We start from the raw sequence: 22130 nt of genomic DNA, 5'->3' as shown, positions 1-22130 counted from the left end.
CTGCTCACATCCCACATCCCCACAACGGGCTTGCGAAGCCCCGAACCCGACTGCAGGACAGTGCACTCACACAATGTCATTGGGCTCCAGCCGTGTGTCAGGTGGGGGGTTGATGAGGACATAGGAGAGGGTGTTCTGCTGGTCATTCATTTCATCTGCAACGGACACAGCCACCCCGGGTCACCACCTGGCCATGTCCACAGGGCTGCTGCAGGGCGTGGAGCTGGGGCAGAGAAGTCACCCCGAAGCTCACCCAGCCCAGGCAGCAGCGGAGGGGAATCACAACTGGGTGGACCGGAGCAAAGGCAATACACACACCTGCAGGAACCCCACACATGCTGGGATACACCTGCCTGCACAGACACAACTGTCCTGCACACCTGCACACAGCCAGCCCAGTGTGCCTACATTCCCCAGCCTCCCTGATGCCCTGCAGCACCGCTGTCTCCAGGGCACCCCAGGCAGCTGCCCTCACTCCCAGTCTCAGCCCTTGGTATTGGACCCTAGTCCCCAGCAGCCATCAGCCCAGGCACCCACTGAACTCGTGGTTCAGAGAGGAGGACCCTCCTGCCAGGAGCAAGGGCTGGGGGCCAGAGCCTGCCTGCCCTGGGAGATGGCCTGCCGCAGTGGTGTCACCCACAGGGTGAGGGTGGCTTCAGCTGAACTCTGGTCCATCTCCCAGACTTCACACTCGGTCAGCAGGAAACCCTGGCCAAACCCAGGATTGAAGAGTGGCCAGCTTGCTGGCAGTGTCCTCGAGCACACTGGCCTCTGTTTACCCACATGATCATATCCAAAGGCACCCCAGATGCCCAAGACCACATGGTGGCCCAAGACCAGACACCTCCCCTCTGGCCCCTCCAACTTCATCCTGCATATCCTCTCCCCAGGGACTGTGCAGGCCGCTGCCCAGAAGGCACAGGGTGTCGGCAGGGCTGGGGCAGTAGGGTCTGCAGGCGGGGGGGCATGAGACTCATCTTGAGTGAGGGCTGCTGGTTTCCAGTGCTGAAAACAGAACTACTACAGAGTGGGTAGGATGGGCATCAGGGACTCTAGGCAGGTGAGCCAGGGCCAGGATCACATCTGTGACTGGAACAGGTCGGCCTGACCACCCTAAGCCTCCACAGCATAGGGCTCATTCTGCCTCAGGGGCACAGCTGGTGATTCTGGCCATTGCCATTTGCTGGCCCCGAGACCATGTGCCCCAGGCAGCCAGTGGTGCAGGTGGCTCTCACCAGGCCCACACCCAAACCACGGGGCCACACCATGGTGGGCACACAGTGGGGCCACTCCAGGGTGCAGCCCAGGTCTGCTCTGTGCTGGTCAGCTGTGCCCTTGAGAATGAGCCAGGATATCTGCAGGGCTGCCACAGCCCATGGCGAGGCTGAATTAGGCCTGGCTCTGTGCTTCTTGGGGTGCCGGGTGTGGGGCATGCCCAGTACTGCACTGACTGTTCGGCCAGCCAGGGGGCTGAGTGGCCGTCTCTGTCCATGCTTGGACAGGTAGGGGCAGGGCAGGCCTGGCCTGGCTGTTAGGAGTGTCAGCAGAGGTACCCACTGGACCCCTGTACCCAGACCCTCACTCTTCCCCATGCTGCCTTCTGGGGCTGGGACTGCCCCGCACGTCCCACTCGTGTGCCTGCTTCCTCAGCCTAGCCAGAGCCACCCTTGCCTGGCCGTGCCTTCCTTTGCCTTATCTGCACCCCGAGAGCCTGGCATCCTGGGGTGCCCCCTCCAGCGTGACTCACTGCCCTGCTTTCTGTCCCAGTCCAGGTGCCAGCAGTCATCTGCTTTGGGGGTGTAGTTGCAGCCCCCTGGACTGGACCCCAATGCCATCTCCCTGTCCAGGACACAGGTTGGGCTCGGGAAATGCCATGTGCAGGCACATGCAAGCCTGGGGCCCTCAGTCTGCATCTGCCCACCCTGCCCAGGAGCCACAGGGATGCAGTTGCAGTACAGCCAGGCACAAGGCAGTGAGTGTCCAGTTCACGGAAGCCATCTGCCCTGGGCTGAGCCCCCATGCCCAGCAGAGGGCGCTCTTCCATGAATCAAGCTGTGGGACGGCCAAACTAGGAGACGGCTTCCCCTGAGCTGACCCTGCCTCCCTGTCCTGGAAGCCCCAGAGCCCTGTGGGGTGGCCAGGATGTCAGGGTCGTCCTCTGCACCTCAGTGGGTGGGCTTGGGCTATGGGCATGTGCCATGTACCAGCAGCCCTGGACCAGTGTGAGCACAGATGACACACATCGTGGCGCATGGTCCTGCCAGGTCATCCAAGCCCAGGCCACTGCCAAGGGAGAGGCCTGGCCTGCTTTTGTCTCTCCTGCCACTACCTGACCCGGCTGGGCAGTGACAGGTTGGCCCGTGCCCTGAGCAGAGTCTGTGTCTGCCAGGGCAGAATTACCTTGTAAATATCCCAGGTTTACCCGATTCATGACATCACTGGCTGTTAAATTTGCTACGTCCTCTAAGAACATACAGGGGCGGCACAGACAGAAACAGAGAGAGAGAGATCAGCAAGCCGTGGGGCAGGGAAGGGGGGCCAGCTGCACAGGGGCATCCACACCCGACGGTGGCGGCCAGCGAGAGCCACCTCAGGAAGCCTCTTGGTAGCCAGCAGAGAGCTGCTCTGCAGGCCCTGGGGGTGCAGGGCAGGCGCTGATGTCAGGCTGGGATGCTGGGGAACTGGCTTGGGCTTGGTACCATGCCCTCCAGGGTCCACGGGCTGTGGCTGCGAAGGGCCCTGCAGGTCACCCCTCAGGGGAGCCACTGCTGCCCCAGCACCCAGCATGCCAGGGCCCAGGGCAGCTGCTTCTGCTTGGGGCTGAGGGCCTGGCCCAGTGGTGGACTCAAGAAGCAGGTGGCCTATGCCATAGCCAGGCCTGATACGAAGCCCAAGGGAGTGCTGGGCAGCGGATGGACATGGGGAATGGGCCCTGTGTTCCCACTGGCAGAAGTCAGCAGCTCCACAGGATGTGGAGAGGACAAGCTTCTGCCACCTGGGCACCTGGGTCAGGCACATGTGTCCCTGAGCAAAGCCCGGAATGGGTACAGCGTGAATTGGCCCCACGGAGTCTAGGGAGGCTCCATGGCAGCAGTGATGGCAGCTATGCCTGGGAAGGGGGCACCCTGGCGTGGCTGTGCCCATCCCTGTGGTTAGACCCCATGCCGGGCAAGGTAGCTGCTCTGTGATGGGCACAGACTTCTGGGCTGACCCTTCCACGGCCAGGGATTTGGCCCTGCTTTCCACTGGGGACACCCAGGAGCCCAGAGTGCAGGGAAGAGTTGGTCCTGGGCCCTCTAGCCCTTGCAGGAGGTGCCAGGGTGGGGCCTGAAGGCGCGGTGCTCACCGTAACCAGATGTGGGCAGCCCCAGGTGCTTCATGCGGTTCCTGACCAGCTCGGAGAGCTCCTGGCGCTCAGAGCACCGGTGCAGGCTGGGCCACTGCTGGCCCCTCTCAGCTGCAGACACCTTCCCCGGGGGCCGGGAGCCCTTGCGGCTCATCTTCCGGGCCCACTGCAGGCTCTTGCGCCGCAGTAGCGGGTGCTCGGCCGGGTCACTGCTGCTGCCTGTGTGGCGGCTGTGGGTGCTGCCCCCGCCAGGCCTGGCTCGTGCACCCCAGGGCCCCCTGTCCTCACACGTGTCCTCGCACTCTCCCATGTTCACCAAAACCTGGGACTGGGTAGGTGGAGGCCGTGGGCTGGGGCCAGGGAGGCTGGGCCGGCCCGGGGCATACAGGCCTTTCCACTCCAGCCCAGAATGGTGCGGGGCCTGTGCCCAAACCACCCCGCTGTGGACCTGTCCAGGGATGAAGTCCCTGCCTGCCAGAGTGGGGGATCGTGCCCCACGTCACCTCAGTCTTCATTTGCAGGTGGGAGCCATTTCTCTTGCAGTCCCAGCTTTGGGACACTGTGCATGGTTTGATGGGCAACTGGGTGCTGGGGTGAACACATGGGGACCCCACTGGGCAGCACCTTGAGGGCCCAGAGCTGCTGGGGCCCAGGTGAACCTACTGAGAATCATCCAGCCTGTTTCCCCACCAGTATAGGAGAAAGGGAAGGGCCTGGAGCCCTGAGCTGTCTCACAGCCAGGGCATCCCGGGCACCACACCCTGTGATACCACTCGTACCACAGGCTTGAGGGGAGGGGGCTCTGGGGTTGGAGTCCCTCAGGGAGGCAGGGAGCAGGATTGGGGTGCTCACCTGGGCTTTGAGGTCCTGGGGCTGCAGAGGAAAGAGAGCCAGACTGGAGTCCTGAGTGCCCGGTCTACCCCGTGACTCTGAGCCCCCCACCAGGCACTGTCCCCTTCCCCACCTCAGAGGAGAAGACGTGGCACTCGGTCCTGTAGATGCCGATGGGGATCTCAGCACTGGAGGAGCAGAGCTTCTGGAAGAGGCGGCCATAGGTGCGGATCCACAGGTCGTCCTCAGTGATCTTCATCTGCAAGGATCATGGCCCAGCCCTGATGTGCCACCAGGGACCCATGCTGGGCCAGCGCCCCGCCCGCCAGCCCCGGGACTCACAGCGCAGAGGTAGCCAGAGCCAGGCGTGGTGTCCAGGCCCAGCAGCAGCCGCGTGATACTGATCATATAGTCCTTCACAAAGGACTGCGGGTGCGGGGAGGTGGGGTGTGTGTGTGTGTGGCATGACTGAGAGCCTGCCCGACGCGCCCCATTCTGGGACGGCCGGGCGGGACCCCAACCTGGGATACCCGGGCGGGGCCCTGCCCTGGGAAGGCCAGGTGGGGCGGGACTGACCTGATAGAGCAGGGTGTCCAGCATGCTGATGCTGAACACACGGCCAGCAGCGAAGGGCAGGCGGAACATGAAGGCCAAGTTGGAGCCATTCTCTCGCTCCCGCTGCGGGAGAGGGGACCTCAGACTCCTGTGTCCCCGTAGGCTACCCGCCCAGCATGCTCCCAGCGCAGGACAACTTGGGGCCCAGAGGGGGCGATGCTCCCTCCTCGTGTCCCCTCTGCTGTCAGCACCCTGAGGTTCACATCATGGGCCGGGAGCTGGGGAGGGGCCCACGGACCGCACCCAAGCCTGGACACCCCAGCAGTTTCATCCTGACCCTCGCTCTGTCCGCTGAGGACACCAGGGCGCAGTGGAAGCAGGGCAGTGACCTGGAGGATCTGCTGTGGAGATCTGGAGGGTGCTGGGAAGATGCCACAGACTGAGCAGCTTAAAACAACAGGTCTTGTCCAGGCCAAGGGCCAGATCAGGACTATAAGCCCTCTACCAGTGCACATGGCTCCATGGCCACTTCCTGGGTGACTCTATGACTGTACCTAGGCCTCTTCCTCTAGCCTCCAAGCCCAGGGCAGCACCGTCCCATGTCTGCCTCCATTCTCCCAGAGCCACTCGGACTTGGGGCCCACATGGGAGCCCTGGGTCCTCTCCCATGCATAGTCCCGCTGCCAGACTCCAGGAATTGCCACATGACAACTTCCAGGCTGTGCTTTGTCAGGTTGTGACCATGTGGAGCTGAGCTCCAAGGCACTTGAAGCAGTGCTTCTTAGGGACACAGCCAAATGCCTGGTGAGACCTCCTTTGGGCCCAGAGGCAGCCTCAGGTGTGGTGCAGTGGCACAGGTTGTACAGGGCTCTGTAGTACAGAACAGGGCATGCTGACCTTATGCTCATGAAAACCCCAGGTTAGCAGGGCCAGGATGAAGGGGCTGGTGAAACCCCCCTCGTTGGAACCACTGCTGTCCAGACTGGAAGAACGTCAGGCAGGAGAGCTTTGAGCCTCTCCCTCCACTCCAGTCCACACAGCCGTCCTCGACATCGGGACACAAGCTGATGCTGCCCCAAGACCACCGGGGGCTGGGCCTTACACAGCATGGAGCAGGCTGCTGTGGAGTGGACGCTCCCCTGCCTGGCCACCTCAGGGACTCACAGCCATCCATGCACACTCGTCCACGGTATGCATCTCGAGGCTGGGCCAGTTCCCCTTTGCTGTCCATGTTGGCTTCCAGGTAAATCAGGCATGGCATGCAGTCTGCCACCCCAGCCTCCTCTTGGGGAACTGCTCCCCGCAGCCCAGCAGCTTGGGGTGATAGCCTATCTGCAGCTTTCTTCCTCAGCTTCTCAGGGTTACTTTGTGGAAAGGCAACAGCTCAGTAGTGCTTTTGTGTCCAACTGAATGACCACGTTCCTTTTAAAAGAGGCTCACACTGCTGGGTGCTCCATCCATCATCACGTTGGGAAAGATGGCCTGTCCCCTGAGCAGGGACGGTGTGACCACAGCCCTGCTACCCCAACCCTGCCACTCCCGAGTGCTGGCCACCCCCAAGGTCACCCCAGGCAATGTCTCAATACCCAGCTGGTCCCTATCGTCACATCCACTGCAGGGTTGGGGGGAGCAGGTGGGCAGAACCCAGAGGGAAGCAGCTCTGCTGCCTGCTGGACCAACAGTGGTGATGGCCGGTGATATGTGTGTCCTCCACGCTCCCTGTCCAGGCTGCTGTAGCTGCTCTCGGTCTCAGGGAGGTGGCACTGGTTCAAGGCAGCCCATGGACACTGTCTGCACGTATGGTGAACCAGACTTGGTCATCAGATGCCCCCACGCAAGCCCCAGGTGTGGCCCCCTCCGGGGGTGTGAAGTCCCCCAGCTTGAGGAGAGACAGGGTCCTCTGTAGGCCCTTTGCTCCAGTGCAGCTGGAGTCCTGGGGTCCCCATGAGCTCTGGGTCCAACTGAGTGGAACCCCTGTGCATGAAGCCAGTCCCGGCTCCAGTGGGAGGCACTGGAAGGTCCTTCCTGGCTGGCCACAAGGGCCATGGCACACCATGCCCAGATTGGTGACCACGGGCTCAGGAGGAGCAGTGCTCAGTGGCCGGGATCTCCTACTGGTCCTGGGCCTCTGGCTGCCCTCGTGCTCGCCAGCCCCTTCTACCAGTCTAGGCAGGAAGCACAGGGCACCCTGACAGGGACCCAGCTCCTGGTGGGCTGGGTCTGTTGTCCTCACCTCTGGCCGACCTGCCCGGGGCTCCACACCTGGGCTCAGCTGATGGCCTCCATTGAGCCCCCAGAGCAGAAAGCGGGGAGTCAATGCAGCTCTGCTGGGCTCTGACTGCAGGTGATCAGGCCAGTTTCTCCTCCTCCCTGCCCGTCCCTCTCTGTCCCCAGGCAGTGGACTGCCAGAGGACATTGTTGGAGCCAAGTGGGCTCCTCTGAGGGGCCCCGGGCTACCCCAGCAGGACAGCAGCCTTGGCCTCTCAGGACTCCACACCCCACTCACCTTCTCCAGCTTGGAGAGCGCCAGCGAGTAGCTGTCCTTGGCGCGGAACTGCATGAAGCGCATGTTGGAGGGGTGCGTGAGCTCCGTGGTGATGCTGAGGCTGGGGAAGAGCCTGGGGGTCCGGCCATGAGCATGAGGCGGGGCCCGTGGTCCCCTGTGGTCCCTGCCCGCCCGCCGTGGCCTCACCGGAACATGGTCTGCACATTGACGATGGTCTTGGCATCGGCCATGTAGTCTTCCTCGGCGCTCATGGTGCTCTCCTTGTCCACCACCACCAGGTTATCCGCGTAGATGATGCCGCACTGCAGCAGGCTGTCCAGGCTGAGGGCAGCAGGAGCAGTGGCCGGGACCCGCCGCCCGCCCAGAGGCCAGCAGCCTCTTCTCGCCCGCTGCCCACCGGTAGGGTGGGGCCACCACAGCCGCCTTACTTATCTACGGAGCCCTCCATGTAGTAGACCATGGGGAAGCAGCAGATGGCCTCCAGGAAGTGGTGGTCAGGCCTGTGGGGACAGCGGCCAGATGTGGCCCCTGCTCTGCATGTCGCCCTCCCCACACCCCAGAATAGTGGGGGATCTAGGGGAGCTCTCGAGACCCAGCAGGGCATGCAGGGTCCAACAGCTGAGACTGGACCCCTTGTTCCCCTAGCCCCCACAGGTCCTCTGCTACAGGGACAGGTGGATGGGACACGAGGCCAAGGGGGCACGGCAGGGCCACCTGTTGTCCAGCAGCAGCACGATGGGATTGAGCTCCCTGCGCGGCCGGTAGTAGGCTCGCAGTGGCACGATGAAGTTGTACAGCCCATTGCCGGCTGTCTCCGCCGAGACGATGATGAGCTTGTTCTTGAACCCATAGGCCTTGGCGTCCTCATAGCTGTTGTGCTTGCAGCCCTGGGGGCAGAGCCAGCGCTGCCACCCATGCCAGGCTCCTCCTGCCTGCCGCCTGGGCCCACCGAGGTCACACATGTCTGTAATCCCAACACTCAGGAGGCATGAGGGGCACTGGGTTTGAGGCCAGCCAGGGCTACACCATGAGGCCATGTCTCAAAAAAAACAAAAATCCCTAAAGCCAAAAGCATAACCATGAAGACTGAGAACAGAGGGAAAGCCCATGGGCAGGTCCTCTGGGAAGCCACTGCCACAGAGGGCCACAAGGCTGCAGAGAACCATCCACCAGGGCTGAAGCCACGTCCTGCCCTGGGCCTGCTCACTGTGCTGTGGTCACCAGGGTGTCCCCGCCCTCAGGGACACATGGACGTGTCTGGGGCTCAGCTCTGAAGTAGGGCAGAGGCCGGGGATACAATTCAGTGGCACAGTGCCTGCCTGGCAAGTGCGATGTCCTGGGTTCGATTCCCGGTGCCAAAGAAAAATAGCCTCATTATCCAGTGGGGAATTGGGGCTGGTGACCGGCACTTGCGGCACAGCTTCCCGGGGTTGGTGTGGGGCTCAGGGACGGGGCCTCACCTTGTCCAGGCGCAGGCAGCAGAATGGGGCCTTCACAGGCAGCAGGTGGCACAGGGTAGGGGAGCTGCCAATGTAGGGCGAGTTGGGCGGGTAGCCCTTCACGTACCTGCCGGGGACAGGATGGGTGGGGCCTCAGGCACCACAGCCGCTCTGCCTGGGGCCCCTCTGCCACCTTCACCCTCCCCCACCCCGGGTGCCTGCTCCACCTGAGTACCTCCCCCGAGAACCCTCTGAGCCAATCTGCAGCCACTATTGGGACCTGCCTGGCCCAGCAGCCAGTGGGGCCGGGACTTTGGGAAGCTACCCTCACCCCTGGGTCAGGAAGTGCTTCAAAGGCCAGGCCAAGGTGGGCCACAGAGGGGCCCTCACCAGTCCTCCAGCAGGTGCCGGACTTCCTCCCAACCCCAGCAGAGCCAGAACATGCCTGCCATGCCACGCGATCCCACACCACTCTAAGCATAGGACCTTGCCAGGCGCCTAAGGGACACAGCATTAGGGCCCACCTGCTCCAACCCAGTGTCGGAGCCCTGGCCCATGGCTCCTTTGTCAGTCACCCAGGAAGTGGGCACATGGTGACCCTGGCCAGGCACCACCTGTCCTGTGGCCATGTGCAGAGGACTGACTGGGCTTCTGATGAGGACACAGGGAGTGGACACTCAGGGTGGGCTGTGGTCTGGGCCTGGATATGGGCTCCCGAGTTCCCACTGGTGACCTCTGAGGACACCCAGAGTCAGGTGGCTGTGCCCCGTGGAGCTGGGGGTGATAGGGCTGCAGAACAGCAGAGGGCTGGGAGGTGGGTGTGGGCGGCTCTGCTCCGGGGCCCCCAAAGTCCTACCCACTTGGCGCTGCCCCAGCTCCAGTACAGAGCTCAGTCTTGGGCACCAGGGCCAGGCACAGGGCCCTGGATGCGCCCCCACCTGACAAGGCCTTGGGAGCCCCCACCTGCCCACCCACCGGCTGCACTCACTCCACTGTGGAGAGGCCCTCATCCTCAGAGGGCGTCGCCTCGTCCTCCGATGGGTCACTCAGCAGGTCGCAGGGCAGCAGGGCCGAGCTGTCTGCCAGCTCCAGGACCGGCGCGATGCTGGGCCGCCGGCTGCCTGAGCCGTTCTCCGTGGGCAGTGTCAGCTTGCTGCCTGTGCCGCCCTGCGCGGGCCCGCACTCGGCACTCTGCAGGTCCATAGCCACAGTCCCTGGGGAGGGAAAGCCAGGCCAGCCCCTCCCCGCCTGCTGCTCACTTCCGACTCAGAGAGCTGGGTGCCCTGGAGCCTGCCCGCGCCCACTTACCCATGGAGGCGATGACGCTGTGCACAGGCAGCCGTCCCTGGTACAGCGCCGGGCCGGCCAGGCCACGCTGCCTCTGCCGCTCCTCCTGCTTGAAGATGAAGGCCGAGTTCTCTTCCTTGGTTATGTTGATGTAGAAGCAGGTGTCTGAGGCGGCCAGGATGTGGCGTGGGCCCGGATTCAGCAGGATGCTCTTGTTGTCCTCACGCTTCAGCCCAATGAGGCAGACACCATACCTAGGCGCGCAGAGCGGCCTCTGGGCACCTCTGCACCAGCCTGGCACTCGCCCATGCCTGTCGACCCAGCTGCCTGCCCCACACCCTGGGCTGTGCCTACTTCTTGTGGGCATGGAAGGCCGCATAGGTGAAGCTCTTGCCCTGGTACTCGCGGAAGAACTTGCTGTCGCCCATGCGGATGTGGTAGACCTCGTTGCCCGAGCAGCGCCCATACATGCGCTGCCACTGCTCCGGGGACTCCTGTCCTTCCCTGCCAGTGCAGCAGGAGGAGGGACTGTCACAGTGGGCCCTGCCCAGAAGCTGCTGCCCACTTGTCTGCCCGCCCCTGCACCTCTCCTCAGGAAGCCCCACACAGGCAGCAGCCACGCCTGGGGCCCCTGCCTTGTCTCCCCAAGATGGTGGGCAAGGCGCCATATTGGTTGGTGTGGGGCACTCACTGGCCGCGGGATGTGTGCACCAGCAGGGTGATGAGGGTGGAGGTGGCCGGGCAGACACAGTTCAGGGCCAGCATGGCATACTTGCACTCCTCCTCACATACCACGTGGTCTAGGACAGAGGGTCCGGGCCACCATGTGCCCTGTCCCCAGCCCAGTGTGCATGCCAGGTCCTGCCCAACCCCTCCCCCTGGACCCCAGCATGTCCAGCTTCTAGTGGCTGCCATGTTTCTTGGCTGGTCCCCAGCTGTTCCCAGAGCTCTAAGATTCCTGGCCCTGCCCACCCATCTCTCAGGTGCCCAGCTGAGGCCCTGCCATCCAGCTGCTCAGAACACTGCTGTGCCCACAGTCAGCCCGGGCCCCAGGTGCCATGTCCCCGGCTGTGGTGCAGATGTCTGCTGTCCCTGCAGTCCCTGGTGCCTGGGGGCTGCCTGCCCACCTGCCTGGGGCCTGAGCGCACCTGCGAACTTCACGTGGAACTTGTTCTCGGGCTTGAGGATCTGTACGTACAGTGGGCAGTTAGGGGCGAAGTCTTTCACAGCCCAGGCACGCAAGATGGTCTGGTGGTCCTGAGGGGGCAGTGGCCATGTCGGTGAGTGGCTATGCAGGCCACATGGGCCCTACCCCTGCCTCGGTGGCCTCACTCACCGCAGCTGTGCGGTCCACCTCGTTCCGGCTACTTAGGATGAAGCAGGCTTCCCCATTGTCCATCCTGTAGGCAGCAGCTGCTCAGAGTGGCCATGCGGGGAGTGGAGGTGGGGGCAGCCTGGCCCTCCAGTATCCCTTCCTCTCCAGGCACTTTATGGGCAGCTGGAAGCCCAGACACCCTTCACCCAGGGTGAAGCTTGGGCACTGAGCAGGGCACACCAGCTGGACAGCTGGGCAGCGGGGCAGCAGGGCAGCAGGGCTATGCGGAGTACTGCCTGTCCTCTAGCCGGATCCAGCCCCTCCGCATCCCCTCCAGTGCTCAGGGGCTGGGCTCAGGGTTTGCAGCTGGACACGGCACTGAGACCATGCTTCACCTTGTGCCGATCCCATGGGCCTGGCATGGCTGTCTTACTGGGGCATCACCCGGCTTTCAGGTCCTATCCCCCAAGTCCCTCTTGCCCCAAGGCACTAGTGACCACAGGAGGCTGTGAGCAGAGCCTGTCCTCCTTCTGCCTGGCTACACTGCGGTGACCAGCACTGTCCCCATGCCAGCCGGTCCCATGGCAGGCCACGTATGCTAGACACCACCTTTCCCAGCTGGGCACCTACTGCCCTGGCCTGTGGCCCAGAGCAGGGCATGGATAGTACTCAGGTGCTGTGGATGAGGCCAGGAGGAGAGAAACCCTGAGCCAGTATCCTGCCCCTGCCTGTTGCCCCACACAGACCCACGCCACACAGCAGGTAGGGGCTCGTCTGGAATAAAATTCAGTGCTGTGGGGGCTTTGGGGAGTACAGGAAGTGTGTGCACATTCTGGAAAGTTCTCAGAGCATGCCCTCACCCTCATCCCTGAGTCACTGCCACCTCTAACACAAGATCTGCCCCGCGGATCTGGCAGCACCCCCCTCCCCGCCCACCATCTATTCTGAGCTCCAAAGAACTCGGCACTGAAACTTCCGGACTCACACTGGGGTGGGGCCTCCTGGGCAGCCCTGTTGCACCCCACCCTGGCCTTGGGCTGTACTCACTTGGCCCGCATGAGGTCCTGGTCCTTGAGGGCAGAGCCCTGGAGGTAGATGACCCGCTGGGACCACAGGGGGATCTGCAGCACCCTGCGCACCTGCACGTCCATCTCAGTGGGGCACAAGATGACCACGTAGTAGTCCTGCCAACCGACCCGGCGGCAGCTCAGAGCCCTGCATCTCCCACCAGCCCACCCCTGTACTGGGCCCCACAGTCCCGGCCTCACCTGCAGCCGGGGGTGGGCGTAGAACTCGTTCAGGAAATCCATGAGGAGGTCGATCTTGAGGGAGCTGACGCACAGCACCACATGCTTCTCCGTCTGCGCCCGGTGGCGGCTATAGTTGCCCCCTGACTTCTGCCGCTCCATCCAGAGGAAGACGAGCTCCTCGAACTGTAGGGTGTGAGGGTGAGCAGGGCACCAGGGAGGGGCACCGGAGTGTGGGGATCAGGCACTGACCCAGACACCCCAAGCAGGTGCGGTTGGTCAGCCAGGAGCAGGGATGAGCATCCTGATCAGAAGCAGGAGCAGGACTGGGAGACAGCCCAGGACAGGGCCATGTGGGATCCCGCTGGGCAGAGCAGGTTGGTGTCTACCACTGGCATGCAGCCGCAGAAGCACAGCCAGTCCAGAACCCGCCTATGATGCCAATGCTGAGTGGACACCAGGCCTGGACCTGGTCACAGGGCACCCCCAAGACCTTGCTTTCCCTGTAGCCCTAGGCTCACCTGGGAGCAAAGCAGTGGAGCTAGGATTCTCAGCCTCTGGGAGGGTAGGTGGGAGGGAGAGATAGCTCCCTGGATAGCCAAGGTCAGGCCACTAACTATGGCCCCCCAAGGGGCACTGCACCCACCAGACCCAGTGCCTGCATCTGAGCGCAATAGGCACAGCCTCTTGCCCTCAGCACTGAGTCCACCCATGTGTCCAGCCCACCGCTGAGTGGACAGTGATGTGGCCCCAGGAGGAGGCACAGGTGACCATGGCCACCTCCATGCTGTGCCATTGGGTGCCTGAGCCCCTCTAGGTGCCTCCCCTGCGCCAGGGATGAGACAGGGCTCTGCTGCTAGCACCCTGGGCCCAGGCTCAGCGAGGGTTCAGTGAGTTAAAGAGTGGATCTGGCAGTGACCCCTAAGACTTCCCACTGCCTGGAACCTCAGATGTCGATGTGAAGCCATCAGGAATTAGGGCACCAGGTGCTGGGTGGCAGCAGGGACCCCCGACACTGAGGCCCACAAGCCCAGCCTGGAGCCAGAAGGAGGTCCTTGCTGGACGCCAGCTGCTGCCGTGTCCAGAAGGACACCTGTGAGAGGGTTAGTGTGGTCACCCTGACCGCAGGACAGCCGCGGGGTGACAAGCACCTGCCCTTCATGCCTGATGCAGCCCTGAGGCAGACAGGAAGTGGCCCACACTCTGAGCTCGGCCACTCACTCACTGACAAGTGCTAGCCTCTGCCAGCCCTGGGCAGGACAGCATATAGGCCCCTCCGTCAGTTTGGACACCTGGCTAGGCTGTGGGACACATGACTGACATTGCCCAGCTCTCCAGTGGCTTCTGACCCTGCAATTACCACCTCTGTTGGGAGCAGCCATGTCCCCGCAGTGCACAGGAGAGAAGGTGAGGCCACAGGCACCCAAAGACCCTCTGGATGTGGGCAGCGCTGCTGGGAAGCCCTCAGCCACAACTCTCGTGGCCACGGCCCTTTCTCTTGGCTTTCCCTGAAGAGGGCTCTGGGGCAAGGCTGCTGGCCCTGGTCTCCTAGGTGAGACTCAGGAAAGGGACACTGGGGCAGAGCGGAGTGTGGTCCCACCCTGGCCAGGGCATAGTTGGGGGCATGGAGAGCAGGGCCCACCGCTGTCGACGCAGGTTTCAAGCGGGAGCAAATCGGTCCTGGTTCATCTTAGGTTCTACACACGTAGGTACCCAAGGGCCCTGCACCCCTTATGCTCAGGTGGGCAGGGGGAGCAGTAAGAGCCCCAAGCAGGCGGTCAGCCAGGAACAACTTGGCCTGAGTGGCTTTGCCGAAGAGCATTGTGGGTGGAGAGAGGCCAGGCAGAGCCAAGGACACCGCAGCCCACCTCTCCCCAACCCCTGCAACCCCGGCTCCTGACTCAGGCCCTCAGTGTTGTGGAGGCCTAGGCCTGTGTTTTTAATCCCTGGGCCTTGGCTGTTGGTGTTGGTGGCCCCAGGAGGCCCTCAGACATCAGGGTCTACCAGAACAGGGCAGAGATGTAAGGAAGCAAAGGAGACCTCCCTCCTTGGGGACAGTGATGTCACTACACAAAGCCCTATCCAGCAGCACCTGCCACATACACTCCTGCACCAGCCACCCTGGGGACAGAGCTGGCGCCACCAATGCCATTGGTGCCCCGTACCACAGGGACACACAGAGCTTCTCTTCCACCTGGTCCTCGGGGTCCCCACAAAACCCCAGTGCGGGATGGGTGGGACCGCCACCAGCAAGTGAGGAGCCAGGTCAGGTAGGACGGGAGTGGCACAGCCGTCCCTCACGCCCATACCCTTTCAGGAGGAAATGGGACACAGCAGCTAAGACTTTAGACCAGACAGGAAGCAGAACCTCAAAGGGAAAGGTGGGGACACTGGGCTGCAGTAGGCGCCAACGCATGTGTAAAAGTGGGAGCTCACATGCAAAAAGGGGTTCAGGGCAGTTCCCTGTAGACAGCACACAGGATGACCAGGGGGCGTGGATGCAAGGGCCAGTGCGGGTAAAAGCCCTCGTGGGTACTGGGATGACACTGGCAGCAGGGGACAGAGCTGCTAATACTGCAGCTACCTCAGATGAGGAATGGGGGGCCCCGGCTAGCGCTGTATCAGACCTCAGAGGCCAAGGGCCCTGCTGCCCTGGCATCCTGGGCAGGAGACCCCATGGCACAGCCCCAATGGGCTCCAGATGAGGGCATGTGGAGTAGCAGTAGGAGTTGTTCCTGGAAGCTGAAGGTCAGCTGCTGCTTTCCTGGTGCTCCAGGTCCCCTGTCAGCTGCTGCCCCCGCCTACCCTGTGCCTTTGACCTTCTCCTAGAGCGGTTGCCCGGCACTGAAGGACTGTGATCTGGAGGCAGGGCCTGGGCTGCTGGCCCCCGCCCTCTCCACCCCCAGCATCAGCAGCCTCATGGAGACCCAGGACAGCCCAGCTGGGAGTGGCCCCTGTCTCCACAGCCAGCCCCCTGGGGTGGGACTCACCTGCAGCGGAAGCACCACAAGGGCCACGCAGATCATGATGACCACCAGCAGCTGTGACGGCCAGATCTTGGGTGTGACGTCCCCGTAGCCCACGGTGGAGAAGGTGACGATGCAGAAGTAGAAAGAGGTGAGCAGGTCCAGGTTCTCGCCGGCCCGCTCCAGGTGCTGGATACCACAGGTCCTGGGGACAGTGGTGACCGTGAGGAGTGGACGCCCTCTGCCCATGTGCAGCCCTGATGCTGGGTCTGAATTCAGCCTGAGGACTTCAGCCCCAAGTGGTGCCTAGCCCCTATCCTGGCCAGCCTGGAAGCAGGGTCCCTCCCTTGGCCACAGAACCGCCGCGATGTCCGGATGTGGCTTCCACTGTGCCTCTGCCCTTCACCAATCTTCACACCCCCGGCCCATCCCTGTCCTCCGGTCCCCTGTGCCCGCTGGGCAGGCTGGGGCCCCAGGCTCACCCTGTGAAGACCAGGCAGAGCAGGGTGCAAAAGAGGATGAGGACCTGGTTGAACATGGCCGACTGCGTCCGCAGGATGGCACGGTGGAAGTCATTCTGCAGGCGACAATGTTGGGGGTGGTGTGGGGACCCCGCCCCAGGCACACAGCAGGGAGGGGGCACTGGGGAGCAGGCAGCCGGGCCCCATCTCCCCCCAGTGAGGACACGGGGCAGCCTGACCTCAGCGTCCCCCCAGGACCTCTGTCCGGCCCGTGCCCGGCCAGCAGCTGTGGCCCCAGCCTCAAACTTCACTGTTCAGCCGGGCCTCGGAGCTGGGCCAGGCAGGAGAAGCTGAGGTCAGCTCAGGCTCTCTTGGTTCTGGGGGAGTGCTGGGGCCCCAGGACCTGGATCCTGGTCTGTCTCCTGCCCCCCATTCCTGGGTAGGAGCTGGAGGCCGGGCTGCATCCTGCGTGGGGACAGCGGCTTACGATCATGTTCTCCAGCGCGTGCTTGGCCAGCCAGCAGTTAAGGAACACAGGGATGAACAGGTTCCGCAGCGGCGACCAGAAGACCTGCGGGCCAGACAGGTGAGGCAGGCAAGCGCCAGGGCAGGCAGGCAGGCAGGCGGCAGCTCACTCACCGTGATGATGAAGGGCAGTGTGTTGATCATCTCCAGGACAAAGGACACGCGGAAGATCTGCTCCCAGATGTTGCCCTGGGGCCACAGGGGTTCAGAGCCATGGGGAGGACATGGGATGAGTGGAGGCTCAGGCAGAGGGTTGAAGCCAGGACAGCGGGCGCTGGCACAGGCAGGGTGGGTGGGCGGCACTCACCTTGTAGCTCAGGTAGATGAGCAGCATGGTCTCCAAGAAGCTGATGGTGGCCACGACGACCTGCGGAGGAGGGGGAGGCTCACAGCAGTCCGGGGGCCATTGCCTGGCCCACACGAAGAAGGACGCTGGCCCCACTGGGGACAGTCTGCCACAGCTGCTGCCTAAAGCCCCGGAGTGGAGGCACCTTGATGCTGTTCCTGTCCTGCGGCACCAGGATGGGGGAACCCCATCCTGCCTCTCTGGAGGTGGAACACTGGGAGGGAGACCCCTCCACACAGGCCCCCCGTGAGCTCCATGGCTGGTCTGGAGTGGGCAGTGCAGTACCCCTCTTCCCTACAGGAGGCGTGGCATTGCCCACCAAGACAGGAGCAGTGGCAGAGCCGGGAAAGCGCCCTCAGGAGTCGGCAGGGTGGGGAGGAAGGGTAGGCAGAGGGGCCGAACTCTGGCCTGTGGTGGGCACTCACCTGGATCACCCACAGTGTCATCTTCCTCTCCACCCAGAGGATGGGGGCCCTGGGGAGCGATGGAAGTGAGCCTTGGGCAGGAGCCGGTCAGGCGCTGAACAGCAGCACAGCTGGACCAGAGGACGTCCCAGGTGGACCCCACACTGATCCTGTGCCCTGGCCTCAGCTGAGCATGTCCACAGCAGCTCAGGCTCCCTGGAGAGGGACCCCCCCCTGTGCACCCCCATCCCGGCCCTGCGTGAGGACCTGGCATGTGTGGAGCGAGCTCACCAGTTGATCTCAGCGGATGAGGCGTTGAAGGTGTAGTTATGCTTGGTACAGCCCCAGCTGTGGAGAGAGACAGTGATAGCCCAACCACAGCCAGGCTGGCACTGACCCTGAGGGGCCTTCCCAGGGGCGGGGGACACCCAGGTGTCCACTCTGCACCTCCATAGGGGCTGTGTGCTGTGCTGTAGCAGAAACAGGGTGAGGTCCACAGGACTCTGCTGATGGGAACGCGTCCCTCATCTGGGGACTCTGTCTAGGACATGACAAGCTCTCAGGAGGCCCCGACCAGCTGGAGATGGAGCCAGGGACACCCAGGCCTCCGGAGCCTGCAGCTGCCTGACAAGGCTGGATACAGCCCCAAGAGCTGCCGTGGAGGCAGAGAGCCAGGCCACGCTGCAAGATGGGCATCTCCAAGCCTTCTGGAACCAGGTGACAGGAGGTGGCAGGGCACAGCACACAGGCTTGCTCTGCTCAAGAACTGAACTAGCACCAGGTCACTGGCCAGAGGGTCCTACTGCTCACAGCACCCGCACTGTGGGTAGTTTTGCCCTCCATAGACCTGTTTGCCCCAAGACTCAGTGGGGCTGTCACCAGCTCAGTGCCCACGGAAGTGACTGGGTGTCTGTCCTCCCATCCCTCTAGTCATCTGTGCATCTCCCCGCCCCCATTCTCTCACCCAGCCTCCCTCAGGTTATCTCTCATCACCATCCATTCATCCAGCCTCACCATGCCCTGGCCCACCCATTCCTCCCACCCTCAGTTATCTGACAGCTACTTCTCACCTCTCCATCACCCGCCCACCTACCCAGCCCCCCCCCCAGCCCTCTGCCGCCCATTGCCCCCTCCGTCTTCCGTCCTCAGTCTTGGTCCTCCCCCTGCCTTCCCACCCAGTGCCCATGCGGCAGGCCCTGTGCTAGAGATGGGTCACTGAGCCCTTCTCCCAGGCTGAACCGAGCATGGGAACCCCACGTGGACCCAGGAAAGGGGGCTGAGGAGTAGTCAGGGCCTCATGGCTCCCTCTCAGTCTACACGCAGGTCTCTTCCCTCCTTCCTTTCCCTGGTGGTGGGGCCTGGCCTGGGAGTACGGGGCACCCTGAAAGTGGGGAGCGGATGAGAAGGAGCCAGGCAGAAGATTGAGATCAAGGCCCAACTGAGTGTTGGCAGTGTCCCCAGATGGCCTGGCAACCACTCTTAAACGTCAATAGTTGTCAAGGTCACGAGGTTCGAGGCCCCCACAGCACGAAGGTTGGGGCCTGCACAGGGGAGTGGGGAATGCAGCGAGCAGAAGAGGAAACCAAAAGCAAAGGGCAGGTTGAGACTCAAGGCTGGAAGGCAGGTGGCCTGGGGCAGGAGCAGCCCTGCCACTGCTACCGGAGACCAAGAGACAGGAAGGCCCAGCGCCAGGGCCAGGAGGCCGTGTGCAGGCGCATGGTCCCTGGCAACCACAGCACCTGGACCAACCCAGAGAGGCACAGAGCAGAGCCTGGCACACTGGGTATAGAGCCCCAGCAGCTTCCGGGTGGACAAGGTCTCCCCCAAGGACCAGACCTTAGAGAAGACTGGATGCCTCCTCTCCCTCCCTGGATCCTGGGGGTGCTGGGCTGCAGGTGCTGCTTCCCCGACATGGAAGATGAATGTGTGGCCCAGGGCGTGGACACCATGGGTCCCCAGGGGTCAGACAGGACCCTCAGAGATGGGGAGAGCCTAAGGGCCTGCATGCTGCCATGTGGGCTCCTAGGGACCCCCACAATCCCCAGGCTGGGGTGCTGTGAGGAACAAATGGGCCCGGACCCTCTGCCTTCCAATCTAGGCTCCATGCAACACTGGGCCCTGCTCTGGCTCTGCTGGGGGCTGGGGGTTGGGCGTGTGCCCCCCACAGACCTGTGCCCCCCAGGCAGGCTCAGCCCCAAGACCCTGACCTGCTGGGCCCAGTCACCCACCATCCGATCCCCTGGGCCGGGTTGTCCAGCAGGACACGGACAATGTAGAGCAGGCAAGTGAGCAGCTTGAGTGAGAAGTTGAACAGCCGGATCCGCAGGCCTGTGGGCAGGGGCAGCATCACTGGGCTCTGTCACCTGGGGTTTTGGGCCGCTGGATCCCCAAGCCCTGCAGGATCTCTCTCCAGAGTGCCATGGCCAGACCCACACGCACCCTGGGACTGCCCAGAAAGTGCACCATGAGGCCTAGGGTGCAGGGCCTCGAGGCAGCTCAGCTGTGTGGGGGCCATCTGGGGCGTAGAGGGATGCACACGATCTAGGGCTGGGAGGGGAACGCAGGGCAGAGTCCTGGGGTCCAGGTCCCAGGTCCCAGCCCACCTCCCTCTGCTGTCAGGAAGTGGGAGGGCCCTGTCCCCAGCATCCACCTCTAAGCAGCACAGCCCTGCGCCGCACCCGCCCACCGGGGCGCCACTCACTGGATCTCTGGTTTTTGATGAAGAACAGCTTCAGCCGCTCCTTGCAGGTGTTCTCGTTTACATAGAACTCCACCTCGACCCTGGGGGCAGGACAGGGTCAGGTCCAGCCAGGCGTGGCAGGTGCCCAGAGCCCGGCAGTGGGCAGAGGGTTGTCCCGGAGCCTCACACTTGGAGGAGCCAGACACCTGGGGCCAGGCTGTCCTGCTCCCTCCCCATACAGGGGGCTAGTGTTTGCAGGACAGGGTCGGGGTGGCCCTCAGCCAGGTCTCCTTCTTCAGCACAGCACGGGTCATATGGGGAGGAGGACAGAGCACTACAGGCTGTCTCACAGCCAGGAGTGTCCAGGGCCATGTGGAGAGGGCCACCAGCTGTCCACAGCAGGCTCCACCCAGCAGTGGGTGGGGGGTCCACCGTCCCTGCTGCAGTGAAGGGGGGGGCCTGCTGTGATATCTGAAAAGTCTGAAAGTCACTGTCCCCAGCCAGTGCTCCGCTGGAGCTGAGGAGGCCTCAGCCACATGGGCTGTGCCACCACTGGGCTCTAAAATGTGGGGACAGGGCAGCTAGGTCTGGGGCAGTGTGGGCCCCTGGCCCTCTGGACTCCTGGCACGGCAGCAGGTGGGCCTCCCTCAAACCAGCAGGGGTATCCAGGGCTGCTGACAGAGCCCTGGTGCCCAGAATGCCCACTGCACCCACACACCTCCTTTTCATGCTGGACCTAGAACCCCAGCCATGCATGGGGGACCCTGGCACTTTGTCAAACGCCTTTCTCACTGAGGTGTCAGGCTGGGCTGAGGGGACAGGCTGGGGGTCTTGGTGGTCTGGTCCCAGGTGGGGGCAGTGTGGGGCAGTGACTCCCCTTGGGCCTGGGCCGGGACCTCCTCAGCACCCACTCCTTGCTGCCAGGTCCCCAGAGGCCACCGTACCCTCAAAGTAGCTGCGGAGCTTCTGGGCATCTCTTCTGCTCCTCCCAAAGCAAGGCCTTGTGGGGCCTCTGCCCTACTCACACCATCTCTCCACATGGCCTCCACAGGGCACCCTTGCCGGTGGCTAAGTCCCTCTCTTTCTGGGCCTCATGGAGCCCGGTCAGTCCTCCACTTTGCGTCCTCCAATGCTACCACCTCAACCCTGATTGTGGGCACACAGGGCTGGGCACACAGGCCAGCTGGAGCCCCCTCACCTGGGTGAGCCCGGCTTCTGCCCTGGCCTCTCCTGGCTTTACCCAAGTTGTGGCCTGAGCCAGTGTCTAATCCCTGTGTGGGCAGGCAGGGGAGAATTCATGGCCCTGGGAGGTGACAGGGTTGGCTAAAGTCACAGGCCATCGTGGTCCAGCCCTGGTGGCTTTGCAGAAAGACAACATAGACCTCAGTGTGTGTCTCTTGCCATGGGAAGCCTGGGCCACCTGTGGCCTCCACCACCACAATGACCACAGATGAGCCCTAGACCTGGGGCCTCTAGAACCCAGAGCCTAAAATTTCCCAACTTGTGCACTGTTGGTAACAGAGACTCGGCTGGAGCGTCCCCCTGGGACAGTGCACCACTCCTGCCCCTGCAGCCCATTCCTGTCTGGCACATGCTAGGGACCCAAGCTTTGGGTCCTCCACCTTGAGGCCTTTGCAGGCATCCACCTTGTATGGGATGGAGCCAAGCCCTGCCCTTGCAGCCTTACTGCCAGCCTCCCTGGACAGCTGGACACTACCTATGGGGCAGCTCTGCCCCCTCAGCTCACGCTGAGCCCTGACCTCCAGGCTCCAGCCCTGAGGTGCCCTCAAAGTCTCCTCTGCCAGGTGGGTGATGTCTCCACCTTGACCCCTTCACTGGACATGGGTCCTCCAAGCTCCGGGCACCGCACTCCATGCCCACACCCACCTCTGAGCCCCTCGGTTCTGCCAGCTCCTAGGCACCTGCTCCTCCAAGCTCAGAAGACGCTGTGACCTCCAGAGACCAGGGCCAGTGTCCTGATGAACTGCTGTCTCCTCAGAGCCAGGAAATGGAGACAGTGCCATGACAGCTGCACCCACCCCCACCCCCGCAGGCCCTGAGGGAGTCAGCATGGATGCCACCAGCCCAGTCCCCAGGGTACGGGGACAGCACCCATCTCAGGGGATGGGGATGCCCTGCTGGGCAAAGCTTTGGGCCAGCAGCTTAGCCACTGCAAGGTCTGGGCCCTGTGATGCCAGGCAAATTAACGATGTAGCCTCTGC

The 22130-nt window shown here is 63.2% G+C and overlaps 1 protein-coding gene across 16 annotated transcripts in view; it reads right to left on the bottom strand.

Moving 5' to 3' along the window:
• Kcnt1 (potassium sodium-activated channel subfamily T member 1) overlaps positions 1 to 22130 on the bottom strand; it is a 46488-nt gene that overhangs the window by 1822 nt on the left and 22536 nt on the right. For 4 of the 16 annotated variants that reach the window (XM_063244057.1, XM_063244060.1, XM_063244052.1 and 1 more), the window contains 29 exons: positions 19930 to 20009; positions 19457 to 19556; positions 17520 to 17576; positions 17250 to 17298; positions 16786 to 16845; positions 16593 to 16667; positions 16441 to 16524; positions 15975 to 16069; positions 15517 to 15697; positions 12548 to 12712; positions 12327 to 12463; positions 11301 to 11364; positions 11113 to 11221; positions 10656 to 10764; positions 10319 to 10468; positions 9986 to 10218; positions 9666 to 9891; positions 8699 to 8804; positions 7953 to 8125; positions 7667 to 7738; positions 7425 to 7559; positions 7239 to 7350; positions 5070 to 5153; positions 4520 to 4855; positions 4311 to 4436; positions 4199 to 4219; positions 3347 to 3674; positions 2401 to 2463; positions 71 to 155 (listed from right to left, as the gene is read on the bottom strand). In XM_063244057.1, the coding sequence (XP_063100127.1) occupies positions 71 to 155; positions 2401 to 2463; positions 3347 to 3674; positions 4199 to 4219; positions 4311 to 4436; positions 4520 to 4855; positions 5070 to 5153; positions 7239 to 7350; positions 7425 to 7559; positions 7667 to 7738; positions 7953 to 8125; positions 8699 to 8804; positions 9666 to 9891; positions 9986 to 10218; positions 10319 to 10468; positions 10656 to 10764; positions 11113 to 11221; positions 11301 to 11364; positions 12327 to 12463; positions 12548 to 12712; positions 15517 to 15697; positions 15975 to 16069; positions 16441 to 16524; positions 16593 to 16667; positions 16786 to 16845; positions 17250 to 17298; positions 17520 to 17576; positions 19457 to 19556; positions 19930 to 20009 (3615 nt within the window). Of the gene's footprint in view, positions 1 to 70; positions 156 to 2400; positions 2464 to 3346; positions 3675 to 4198; positions 4220 to 4310; positions 4437 to 4519; positions 4856 to 5069; positions 5154 to 7238; positions 7351 to 7424; positions 7560 to 7666; positions 7739 to 7952; positions 8126 to 8698; positions 8805 to 9665; positions 9892 to 9985; positions 10219 to 10318; positions 10469 to 10655; positions 10765 to 11112; positions 11222 to 11300; positions 11365 to 12326; positions 12464 to 12547; positions 12713 to 15516; positions 15698 to 15974; positions 16070 to 16440; positions 16525 to 16592; positions 16668 to 16785; positions 16846 to 17249; positions 17360 to 17519; positions 17577 to 19456; positions 19557 to 19929; positions 20010 to 22130 lie in introns of those variants that run through there. The other 12 variants (XM_013155905.3, XM_013155902.3, XM_003473111.5 and 9 more) reach the window with 9 other exon arrangements.

This window comes from Cavia porcellus, unplaced genomic scaffold, assembly GCF_034190915.1.
Source record: "Cavia porcellus strain 051 isolate PalLab524CR breed Dunkin Hartley unplaced genomic scaffold, mCavPor4.1 scaffold_49, whole genome shotgun sequence".
NCBI lineage: Eukaryota > Metazoa > Chordata > Mammalia > Rodentia > Caviidae > Cavia > Cavia porcellus.
The sequence above is the reverse complement of the archived record's forward strand: the minus strand, read 5'-3'. Positions and strand labels throughout refer to the sequence as shown.